The 13,214-nt window shown below is 39.7% G+C and overlaps 1 protein-coding gene across 1 annotated transcript in view; it reads right to left on the minus strand.

The window, feature by feature from the left end:
* PCSK5 (proprotein convertase subtilisin/kexin type 5) overlaps positions 1 to 13,214 on the minus strand; it is a 249,086-nt gene that overhangs the window by 45,478 nt on the left and 190,394 nt on the right. The window contains exons 21-22 of the mRNA XM_054054114.1: positions 3,200 to 3,302; positions 177 to 313 (exon numbers count right to left, since the gene is read on the minus strand). Of these exons, the coding sequence (XP_053910089.1) occupies positions 177 to 313; positions 3,200 to 3,302 (240 nt within the window). The remainder of the gene's footprint in view (positions 1 to 176; positions 314 to 3,199; positions 3,303 to 13,214) is intronic.

Below are 13,214 nucleotides of genomic sequence, written 5' to 3' on the forward strand. Positions count from 1 at the left end.
TTTTATTAAAAAAATAATTTGAATTCCAGTTCCCTTCAAGGTTAAAATAAGGTTATGATGCAGTGGCAAAAGCCCTATTTATTTTATTGGCTCTGACAATAAAATAAGAGAGCGGAGGGAAAGGGAACTTGGAGGCCAAGGAAGGGGAAAAAGCTGCAAGATGAAATGTTTCTTACCTGTTCCACAAGCGATGCATTTGTTAGGTTCACTTCCACTGCAGTCCAGACACGTATGATGGCATAAATTACATTGTCCTCTGAATTCAAACTTTCCTCTGGGGCATTGCATAACACAGTGACCATCATCAAAGACTCTTTTGAGGCAGAGAGAGGCATAATTAAGAATTAGGAACTATTTGTTCTTTAAATTTAAATGAAACTAGCAAGAAACCAGAGGTGTTATTCCTTCAATCTATTTACAGTAGTCTTCGGACTTTACTCCTTAATTTTTCTAATCTTATTCATATTTACTAAATGGAAAGTCAACCATATTTTGAACCTGAGTCTTAGGTGGCAGAGATTAATTTTTTCCAAGAACAATCACCTTTTGGTGCTGCACATAGATGTCCGACAACACTCTCTGCAGTGGTCACTGATTTCAGTTAGAAGCAAAGTAAGACTTCATCTTTCTTTGTAAAGGAATGATCTGTCTCTCAAAGTTTCCTATTAGTTTTACTTTAAAGGCTTCCTGTGAACAGTATTATGACTTCAGTAAAATGACTTTGTGCATGAAGTCAAATGTCAATCTGAATCTTGGCCTTTAGGAGCTATATTTAGAGACTTCCATATGTGCAGACACTTAGGAATTTTGCTGCTAAATGTTCTTTTCCTGGGTAGCAAAATATTTGCTACAGGATCCTTCTATGTGATGAAAATTTCTGGTCCATATTTTGCTGCTACTGAATGTCTACTGGTTTTAATCTGTTTGGGAGAAAAGTAGAAATCATCAATACAAATATAGCTGTTAAAAGAACACATAAGAAGTTGACCAGAATTTGACAGTGTTTTCAATATCAAGAAAATGAGACAGGAGAGTCCATGTTCTTCCAAACTTATCTGCTTTGACCAGTTTGGTATTTGAGGACTCAAGTCTCAACTTCTAGAGAGGCAGGATGTTAGCATGGATTTTGATGCCATCGGCTTGTCTGTATACCTAGGAAACAGCAGGCTTCTCATAACATGAAGATAGTGCATGCTTCCTTGGAGACAGCCAATTGCATCAGAGAATGTCTGCAAGACTGTAGCTCATATAGCTATACCGGCATGCTTAAGACCATTTTTCAGTTCTTCATGGGGACTGCAGCCCCCTCTGTTTTGTTTCTGTGCAAATGCGACAATGTGACAGAAGTACTGGAAGTAGCTGGGCTATGCTAACATGGCATGAAAATACTGCTGTGTCCTACTACCTGTGCTGGTTGTAATGATAGCTATCCTTATAACTTGCTCACACAGTGGTAAAGTATGTTTTTCTTCCTTTTTATTATGCTGCCCGTAATGGAAGACACAAGCATGTGTTGTCACTAACATTCGTAGTTCAAAGAGTAAAGAGGTGGGTGAGGAATTTTGTGAAAATCTGTTTGTTTGCACAAAAGAAATACAATTCCACAACTTTTTACAAACAGTTAACAACATTTTTCATTACCAAACAAGAAGATTTGACCATGATTTTATCATAATTATAAAATAAGGTGACATCTACTATGTATTTTCACAACGAACGGGAATTGTTCAGTGTTTTCATTTTAATATTATTTTCAGTAATCTTCCCTCCAAGCCTTTCCATCCTTTTCAAAAAGGAAAGGTGGTCCCCTGCAATAAAGCAATCCTGTTGAATTTTAGTCTGTATTATCTAATGGCCTCTCACTACTCTCTTCTGAAGAGACACCATCTGAAGTTCTCAAGTGCAGTAGGATTTAGGATTCCATTTCAATTAAACAGGTCTATTTCAAGTTCATACTGAATAATGGCATTGGAAGAATAACGTGCATTATTCTTTAGCTTCTTGGTGAGATTTTCTTTATTATTATTTCTTTTACTACTGACTGTCCCAACACGACTTTTTCTAACAGTTTTCATAATGCGCAAAAGGAGCACATAAAGCTTTTGGAAAACTTAGATGCCATAACTGAAAACTAACAGAGGATTTGTTATGAGGGAGACAGCAGCACCATTCCAAAATGTTACGGAGACCTTATTACTGCAAACACCTAGGTGGTGTTGCCTAATGTTGTTCTGTACCTTCTTTGTTTTGCAAATATAAACAAATATAGGTGTAAACCTAACAAAATAGTTTGCAAGGAAATAGTAAATCTAATTTAAATGCAACTGTGAATTGGAGTTTGCAGTCCAAAATTCTGCCCAGACTTCCAGTGCTACTGCCATTTCTGACATAATACACCTTAAGTTAATACCGTTTCATTAGTTATGAGTTTGTTTCAGCTTCACTGGTTCTGGTGTGTCTTTTATTGGCATAGTCATATTAGAGATATTTGCAGGGAAAATTGCAGGATTGCCTTGCAGCACCTGATACTGAATTCTTTTCAGTGTGAACATTAGCTGGCTACCATGCAAACCAGTTCAACAGAACCAGAGCTTTTGGGGTGAGAATAAAACTGTTGATAGGATATGAGTTTAAAAACAGTAGACTCCTGGATTAAGTGTGAGATGACCTAAACACAAACCCCTAATTTTCAATGTCCTGTGGAAAGTCTTCTTTCTAGTCCTGCTCAGTCCTCAAGGCACGTTAGAAAAATCAGCCTAACTTAAACCATCTCAGTCAGGGAGACAATGCTGGGAATATCTCCTGACTTAGCTGATTGCTAACCTCAGTATCCATGTTCACGTCCAGTATCAAAATTCCTAGCTATGTACAACTACAGATGACCTAGACTCTTGTTGTTAAATTTGTCACTGTTGTGATTCTAGCAATTATGATTTTGAAAGTATGACAATGAAAGACAATTTCACTTAATAAAAGAAATTTTTCTGTATCTGTGGGAATCTGGTTAAACATCAACTGCCTATGCAGTCAACTGTCTTGTTCACATAATGCTTATTTTCTCCCTTGCCCTGGTTTTCTTTGGCTCAATCATTGCTTGTGTCTTCAGATGATTCTGCAAGCTAGTGCTAAAGACTGTACAGCCACATCTCCGGATGATAATGTGAGGTCTTTGTGCTGCAGTGCACTAGAAGACAATTACCTTGTGAGTGGGCAGCTGATGCAGCTGTCCGGCTCAGGTCCGATGCATTTCTGACAGGATGCTTCACACAACTGACATTCTTGTGAATCATCAAGATATTCCCCTGGCAGAAAAAAAATCTGTTTATTTCATATTGACATCTCAAGTTAAAAAAAAAATTCATTAAGCCAGGCTGGAAAATATAATGAGTAAAAGGAATTAGATGTGTTTTGACTTACTGAAACAAGAACATTTCCCTGTGGTATGAGAAAAACAACTACTGGCTCCCTGGAGTACCAGAATACTCAGAATTTTCTAGTTTCTAGTGATTATATATTGACTGATTTACTGACTTGTTTTTACTTGCCATGTTAATCTGACAGTGATTCTCGTTGTTTGGATTAATGCTATTTGTTTTGTATCAGATGAAGTAATAAGACTCCTTAAGGTCACATGGAGGGTTACATCAAAATCCACGCTATCTAGAAGCATTCATTACCTAATGTTCTTTGGTGCAGGTACAACATGCTCATGATTGCAAGTTGAAACATAAAGAGTGTGCTGTCATGGGCGTGGGGTGTTATGTGAGAAGAACTTGAGTAAGCTTCTGTTAGTCAGAAACATTGGTGTTTCCCAAACCTCTACCTATAACATCTTTTACCTCATATAAGCCACCAGTGGAAGAATCCATACCTAAAATTCCTAGGCTATCATATAGGATGAGTGAAAATTTGGTTCTCAAGTGCCCTTTTGATCTTGAAAAAAAAATTTTTGTGGCATGAATTGTTGCCTTAAAGCTGCGACAAAGATATGAACACTTCCAGATCATAAATATACTAGCTTTACTATGGCGCTAAAGTGCAATGTTTGCTTCCTTATTTACTGAATATTAATTAAAATGTTGGTGCAAGCTGTTAAACTGTACGCGTCATAACTCTTAGAGCAGACATACTAATTTGGTAAGTAGCATGAATACTGTGTCCGTGTACAGCATCATGTGGGGACAGTAAATAGGATTATCAAGCTGTGTCACAAAGCTCAAGACTGAGTCTTTTATGTCAGTTTGTGATGAGGAAATTTGTTTTAACTGAGTCTATGTTTGAAGGAATTGGCTATTCCTTCATTCTGAGTAATGGAAGAGTTTGGGCAGAGAGTCTTATATAATACATAAAACCTGCAGTTTCAATGGGTAGTTCAATATGGAGAAACTTTCCACTTGCACTGCTACTGGGAAATTCAGATTTGGCAAATGTAGTGAACTTTAGGAGTCAAAATACAAATGTGGAAGGACTTGGTTTTGGCTCTCAGTTGCGAGGAGTTCCTTACATTGAAAAGCGAACACGCTGTATAAGCAAATACTGCTGTAAGTATAAGCTATAAGTATAAAACAATGTAGGAAAGAAATGTCTTATAAAATACTGCAAATTATATTCTCTGTCTCTTGTGCTTTCTACTCTACACTAACCTGTATTAAAAAATTTTATAATAGTTGAAATGTCTAGTACGAGATACAAGCTAGGACAGTACTCATTATGCTATGCCTAAGGGGATGGGAACAGTATAGTTACAAGTGCATACAAACTGGAACTTTCAGCCAACCATGGGTGAAAGCCGAGGTACCCCTAATGTGGGTAGAGATACAGTTTTCATTTTGTAGAGGTTTGTATGAAACCTTAAGAAAGGAAAATGGTAAGAGACAAGCTGAAAGCTAGTGGCAGAGCCACGTAAAACAAACAGACAGTGCTCCTCAAAGGCTGGTCTGTGATCACTGTTAGCTATGAAGAAGTTCAGAACTGAGAACAAATGAACGTGATGAGATCAGGGAGACAGAAATCTGTGTGTGCATATATATAAACACATTTTTAGAGTTCTTATTATCCAAAGAGCATTTTTGTGTGTGTTTATATCTGTGTATATTTACATGCATTTATGTAACTCCCTACATGCCTGTATGGGCCAAACCTTGCATCTTGTAGATTGACAACATTCCATGAAAGTGGTGTAGGTTTTCTGAATTGCAACACTGTATCTTGTATGATAAATTACTTTATAAGGGGCTAATGTTAAAAGACTATAAGTTGTAGAGCTGTTTGACACAGATTTCAGCAGGACTCTGAATTTGTCTAGATATTGCAACCCTCAGTATCGATACAGACTGGGAGATGAAGACATGGAGAGCAGCCCTGCAGAGAAGAACCTGGGGGTCCTGGTGGATGAGGAGCAAAACATGAGCCTGCAATGTGTACTTGCAGCCCAGAAGGCCAGCTGTATGCTGGGCAGCATCAAAAGAAGCATGGCCAGCATGTTGAGGGAGGTGAGACGACACTCGGAACACTGCATCTACCTCTGGAGCCCTCAGCTCAGGAGGATATGGAGCTGTTGGAGCAGGTCCAGAAGAGTGCTACAGAAATGATCAAAAGCCTGCAACACCTGCCCTGTGGAGAGAGGCTGAGAGAGTTGGAGTGTTTCAGCTTGGAGAAGAGCAGACTCTGAGAAGACCTGATTGCAGTCTTTCAGTACTTACAAGAAAGATGCAGAAAATCTTTTTAGCAGGGTCTGTAGGACACGGGGTAATGCTTTTAAACTGAAAGAGAAGATGTTTGGACTAGATAGTAGGAAAAAAGTTTTATGCTGAGGGTAGTGAAACACTGGAACAGATTGCCCAGAGAGTTTGTAGATGCCCCATCCCTGAAAACACTCAAGGTTGGGTTAGATGAGGCTCTGAGCAACCTCATCTTGTTGAATCACTGCAGGGCAGGTGGACCAGATGAATTTCATGGTCTCTTCCAACCCAAACCATTCTATGCTTCTATGATTACTGAGACAAAATGTTGTATTGATGAACAACTATCACAATACCTAGGACTTATAGTTCTCACTTTTTAGTAAAGACTGTTTCCTGCTGTCAAGTAGCTCATCAGGCCATTGATGGTTTTGCTTAATGTAGGCCTCTTGAGTCTTTCTGATATGTAGTTAGAGGGTGTAACATGATATCTCAGAATCTCAAATGCTTTATGAGATTTTAAAATATAATTTGATTCATACATATACACACGCAGACTTTTGGACAATTTACAGCCACGAAAAAATGTAGTATTTGGAAAGCCTTTTTGCAGATCGAGTGGCTCAGTTCTTTGTACTACCAGCTTTACACCACTGGGAAATCTGTCAGGTCAACATTATTAAATAATTGCTTTTATGATGTTGTTTTGTGATACGTGTTAGAAAAACATTTTGTTTCTCCAGTCCTTCACTTTATTTGCCTATGCTGCCTGTATGCTTATTCACTGGACCCAACCTACTAATTCATACACCTTGGCTATGCCTATTCAAATCCTTCCCACATGGTAGAAGTGCTTAGTTTTAAAAGGTTTTTGTTATTTCTTTGTTATGCTTTTCATTGGAGTGCTGTAATTCAATTCAGCTGTGCTGGAATAATGCCAGGAAGACCAGTTCTCTGCTTACTTTATCCTCTGAGTCAAAGCATTTTGAAGCATACTATTATAAGAATGTGCACCAGAAAATACTTACACATTAGGCCCTCTGAACTCCAAGTCACAATTAGAACAGTAGATCTGCCACTAAACGTTAATGAAATAGTTTTTAGTATATATTCAAAGAATTAACACTGAAATGTGTTAAAGAAGACTTTAAAACTATTCCACAGGGCAGTTTAACTGTTAGTCAGAGTTCCTCGTGGGTGATATATTTCTTTACAAATCTCACTAGATAAATACTAGTTACCAGATCCTCAAGTCTCTCTCTCTTTTTTTTCTTTCTTCTGTACCAAAATTCTTTATTTGTTCACCATTTGTAATAGGGAAACATTGTCAACAACGTGTCTGCGCTATGCCTTCAATCAGGCAATACTTAGGATCATTCCATATTTAACCTTCATTTATTTCTCCATTTTGTCACCTTGCCACCTGTTTAGAAACATTTTTAATCCATTTTAAAAAAAAGGAATGGAGGTATGAATGTATAATTATTTGTATTCCTAGTTAGAAATGTTTAATTCCACATTTGGGCCACATTGGGTTACAGGCTGTGTCTTCAAGTGTATACAAGAGCCGTACACTTATGCTGAGTTCCTATCAGTTGATATGATAAAATAAGGTTGACATTTTAAAATACGGTAAGGACTATTATCTCCCATTAAGAAAGGAGAAAAACTAATTTGCAGTTAAGATCATCAAGTTAGGGTGTAATAGCAAACTAGAACCTGTCTCTCCTAAGTCCCAGGTGAGATGTCATAGTTGCTAGGTTGTTGCTATGTCTTCGCATAAGCAGTATCAAGTGTACAGCCCTTGTCAGTATTTCTACCCTGCATTCTGAAAGCTGTGTTTCAGGAGATCAGTTAGATGAGGGTGTGAATATCCTTCTAAGATGTGCCTGGAGATATGCAGTTCTATGTGCTGGCAGTTATGAACAATTCTTCCCTCTGCAGTCCTGCCATGAAACTTAGTCACTGCAAGTCACATGTTACTTCCCTATTTTTTTTAATCAAATAAAATCATTTTATCAAATTGAAAATTCTTCATTGGCTATCTTCTATGGCACTACCCCAGTAGCTTTTCTTTATAATAAGTGAAAAAAAGACTTTATTTCCTCCATTTTTCTTGTTTTATTTCATGGCAACCTGGGCTTTTATATGTGTGCGTTACAAAGATTTCACATAGCAGGTAAATAAACATTGATCAGAGTTGTTTTCATCAATCAGTGATAAGAACCAATAGGATTCAGTCTTAAGGAGGTCTCTGCTTTTTCTGAGTTTGGCCTTGATATTTTTTAATTTAACTGACTTGTCAGATCAGCCTCTTGAATTTTCCTGAAGGAATATTTATACATAAAGCTTGAGGAGACTAACCTGCTTATTAACAAGCCACTAAAATTTATTCTGAGAAATCCTCTCAAAGTTATCTCTCTGACAGAAATCCCATCTTCATCTTAAAAGTGTTAGGATATGGGACTAAAACATTTGTTTTCCCCACAAATTTTGGGCAGTCATACAAAATTGGAACCTAGTTTCCAACTATTTGGAAAGTTCTAAGGAACGAGTGGATGAAGTGCTTAGGGACATGGTTTAGGGAGTGTTAGGAATGGTTGGACTCGATGATCCAATGGGTCCTTTCCAACCTTGTGATTCTGTGTGTGTGTGATTCTGTGTATTTATCTACCTTTGGCTTTCAGTCTTCTGCATATTATTCTTCTCCCCTCATGCATTTTACAGAATGACAAAATTTCTACTTCCCTATTTGGTTCTGCAGAAGGGACAAAGAGGACACCTTTCACGGGCAAAGCTTTGGGGTGCTGTGATTTGAGGTGGTGAAAGAGAGTCCGTATTGCAGTTATCTTTTCAAAAATGCCCTAGGCTGTGTAATTAGAGTATTGGTTCCCAAGTCACTGAAGCTCCACCTTGTGAGACAAAGCAGAACCTTGAAAAGGGCTGAACAACTCTTCCCTGTACAGCGGTGTGTGGAGCTGAGTGTGATATAATGATTTTAGAATGAAAGGCCCTTTTGTTGCAGGATTAGCTGAGATCACACAGAGCCTGAGGTTAGCTTTAATTGTGATGGGCAAGAGAGAAGTAACTGCTTTTATCAACTACACTATCTTACACAGCCCTTTATTCTTTTCCCTGATGAATAAAAATATTTACATTAGCCAAAGCTGCCCTATTTTCTGACACAAAGGGATTTTCTCCCCTTCTTTATTCTGTGTGTTTCTTTCCTCATTTCTATGCAGTATTTATACAATGGTTTTTAGAAATCCATCAAGGAACCAGAACCCTCAGGGGTACTGAGGGGGCATAAACAGACTTGAGAAAGACATGTTTTAGCATTTTAAAATCGAGCTTTAAACCTCCACTTGTACTTTTTTTTTGGGGGGGGGAGCATTTAAAAAATCAGTTTTAAACCTCTGTTTGTACTAGTAACATTGATGCCTGCAAGTAAAAGCTGGTTGGGATCAGCGTTTGTGCCTTGCCTCAGTAAGTGCGACGGTCAGAGCCCACTTCTCACCTGGGGCCTGAAATTTCACGGCCCTATAACAAAGTAGGAAGGGAAATGGAACAATCCTGATCTGTTTTGCTAATGTTTTCTTTTGTACCTTTCTCACTTCTTGGAGGAGCAGGAAATATTTTGGCACTCTTAAAATTTTAGATGGATAATAGAAAAAAATCTGTTTAGCCTCTCCCTTTCTGCAGCTTCCCAACTGGAAGTTTCCCTATCTGATCTTGTCAAGCTTCCTATTTTTTTAAAGTTCAGTAGCTGTAAATTTCCTAAAGAGAGGAGGAATGGAGACACCTGAATCTCACTGAAAATTATCTCATCATGCTGCTAGTACTGCTTTGGAAATTCAAGTATTTTACTGTGAAATATGCAAATGAAAGGTGGAAGCTAACTGTATACATTGTGAAAAGTTGATGTTATTTGTACCTGGAGTACATTAAAGGTAACATCTTTCAGTGCTGGAGGAAAATACTTGTCATGCTCCAGAGGCAACCATGGTAGCACAATGTCTTTCTCTTATGTTATATAGCAAGGAGCATGTAGTTTTTATACACAGAGCCTTCCCTGTCCACAGGATTTCTGCAATCTGACTTGGGTAGATATAAACCTGAAATGGGAAGAGCTGGATGTCTCAGGACAGTGTTCCAGTGGCGTCATCTGTCTTAAACAGAGAGAACAAGAGATAAATACATAGAATCATAAAGGTTGGAAAATACCTCTAAGATTATCAAGTCCAGCTGACAGCCCAACACCACCATGCCTACCAAAACATGTCCCCAAGTGCCACATCTACATGTTTTTTAAATGCCTCCAGGGATGGTGACTCCATCACTTCCCTGGGCAGCCTGTTCTAATGTTTCACCACTTTGTCAGTAAGGAAATTTTTCCTAATATCCAATCTAAATGTCCTCTAGCACAACTTGAGACCATTTTCTATTGTCCTGTCACCTGTCATTCGGGAACGGAGACCAACAACCTCCTCACTACAACACTTCCTTTCACGTAGCTATAGAAAGTGATAAGGGCTCTGCTTGGCCTGCATTTTTCCAGACTAAACAGCCCCACTTCCCTCAGCTGCTCCTCATAAGTCTTGTTCTCCCCTTCATCAACTTCATCGCCTTTCTCTGGACACACACCAGCACCTCAATGTCTTTCTTGTACTGAGCGGCCTAAAACTGAACACTGGATTTGAGACGCAGTACCACGTACAAGGCCACAATCACTTTCCTGGTACTGCCAGCCACACTATTCCTGATACAAGCCAGGATGCTGGTGGTGTTCTTGGCCACCTGAGCATGCCGCTGGCTCATATTCAGCCGGCTGTCAACCAGAACCCTCAGGTCCTTTTCTGCCAGGAAGCTTTCCAGCAACTCTTCCCCAAACCTGTAGTGCTGCATGGGGTTGTTATGGCCCCAGTACAGGACGCAGCACTTGGCCTTGTTAAACCTCATACAATTGACATTGATCCATTGATCCAGCTTGTCCAGGTCCCTCCATAGAGACTTTCCTCAAGCAGATCAACACTTCTGCCCAATTTGGTGTCATCTGCAGACTTACTGAGGGAGCCCTCAATCCCGTGATTGACATTGACAAAGATATCAAATAGAGCTGGTCCCAAAACTGATTCCTCAGGAACACTGCTTTTGACTGGCCATCAAATGGATTTAGTTCCTTTTACAATAGATCTCTGGGTTCTGCCATCCAGCCATTTTTTTTACCCACTGAAGAGCATACCTGTTTAAGCTGTGAGTGGCCAGCTTCTCTAGGAGAATGTTTTGGGAAACGGTGCTGAAGGCTTTACTAAATAATGGGTAAATAATGTCCAAAGGCTTTCCCTCACCCTCTAGGTTGGTCACCTGGTCGTAGAAGGAGACTAGATTAGTCAAGCACGACCTGCCTTTCATAAACCCATTCTGGCTGGGCCTGTTACCCTGGTTGTCGTGCACATGGTTGGTGAGCTCATTCAGGATGAACCTCTCTGTAATCTTCCCTGGTACTAAGGTCAGGCTGGCAGGCCTGTAGTCCCCCACATCCTCTTTCCAGTCCTTCTTGTAGACGAGTGTCACATTGGTAAGCTTCCAGTCTCCTGGGACCTTCCCTGTTAAACAGGACTGCTGATAAATGATGGAGGGTAGCTTGGCAAGATCCTCTGCCAGCTCTCCGAGTACTCTTGGTTGAATCCCAGCTGGCTCCATAGACCTGTGAATATTCAGGTGGCACAGCAGGTTGTTGGCTGCATCCTCCTGTACCATAGGGGGTTTATGCTGCTCTCTGTCCCTGTCTTCCAGATCAGAGGGCTGAAGGCCCTGGCGGTAACTGGTCTGACTCTTAAAGACTGAGGCAAAGAAGGCACTAACTACCTTAGTCTTTTCCTCATCCTGGGTGCCAATGTTCCACACTCCCCTCTGCCTCTCCCCTTCTAACAAAGGAGGGAGATTCTCCTTGGTTCTCTTTTTGTTGCTAATATGTTTGTAAAAACATTTTTAATTATCTCTTACAACAGTGGCCAGATTGAGTCTCTGCATGACCTAACAAGATCCCCTCACTCTTGAGTTGTCTGCCCCTTCTTCCAGAAGTGGTAAGCATATTAAAGTCTGAAAGAAATGTGCCAAAAAGATATTTTTACATCCTTAGAAGTAAGGAGGAGACCAAATGAAGTCTTTTAATGAGAAGTATAAAGGAATAAATTTTATTCCTAGCTGGAACTCTTCAGCCAATTTGACATCCTTAAATTTGGGATCTTCCCTTGCTTAAAATCTTCCCTGGTTCCTTCTCTCCACTACAAGCATTTCAGCAATACCCAAGGTAGTTGTTTTTGAACATGCTGGGAAGCATAGTCCAGAGTGTTCCCTTTAATGATCACATGTTCCATGCAGAGGGTGGAGAAATGGGTAAATCATGCAGCTTTTCTATTTCAGATACAGCTGGAGAGAGGCTTTGCAGGCACCGTCTATGGAAGCTCTTTGACCTCTCCTTCCAGCCTTGGGATTGAAAGTGTTCAGGGAGGCTGTGCTCTGTGCAGGCTCTGTGCAGGGAGGCAGACACAGCCAGAGTAGCATTTATACAACTTCAGTTTGGTATGGCCTGGCTCGTGGAGTAAGAAGAGGGCTACTTTATTTGGAAATGAATATTTGAGTTATTTCTGTCTTTCAATCCAGTGTTACAGCACAGAACAGCACATTAGCATGGTGACAAGCAAAGCAATCCATGGGGATTGGCAAATGGGTGCTAGAATTTCCTTCCAATACACTTCTCAAAGAACATCTGCATCATCAGAAGGAGGGCTATGTTCAGGCCAAGGACAAATATAAAATGAAAAGATATGCAGTATTATCTGAACTGTAACTAAATCACAGTAGCCATGCTCCAGTGAACATTCAGTACTATTACCGAGTTTGCGTGATGCAGCCGTTAATTCTTCTTGGGTAAATAAATATTCAGAGCCTGTCAATGTTCTAACTTCTCTCCCTAGTCTGACTGGAAAAACGGGTACTTAATCAGCCTTTTGTGTAACACCATAAAGCAAAGGTGTCTACTGTGTTTTGCGATGGGACAGTATATTTTGCTTTGAAAAGCTATGAAGTTTTCCCAGAAGACCTTCAACAAATCCATCCCTCGGATACCAAGAAACACTGATAAATAATGATTGTACAAGGTGCATTTTCCTAAGCTGTACCTCGCCCATCTTTGGCAGCAAAAAGACGTTAAGAATCCCAGCCTTTGGTACAGTACTGAGAGGATGCATTTATTGCTCACTGGAATTATTTTTTTTTAAATGCTCAGAGCTTTTCTACCACAATATGCTTTCCTTTGGCTCTAGTCTCCATGTCAGAAGTGAAAGTTAGCTCAATTTTTATGCAAGAAATATTGCTCTCTAACCCAAAAAGAAAATACTTTAAGAGTGTTTTGATCACAGTGTGGCTATTAAGATGTGTCTGTGGTGGTGTCTGCTACCCTTGCACAGCAGGTGAACACTACTGCAAACTCTCTGGGTTTACCCTGAGGATTTCAGAACAGTTTCCCTA

This window comes from Cuculus canorus, chromosome Z (genome assembly GCF_017976375.1).
Source record: "Cuculus canorus isolate bCucCan1 chromosome Z, bCucCan1.pri, whole genome shotgun sequence".
Lineage (NCBI taxonomy): Eukaryota > Metazoa > Chordata > Aves > Cuculiformes > Cuculidae > Cuculus > Cuculus canorus.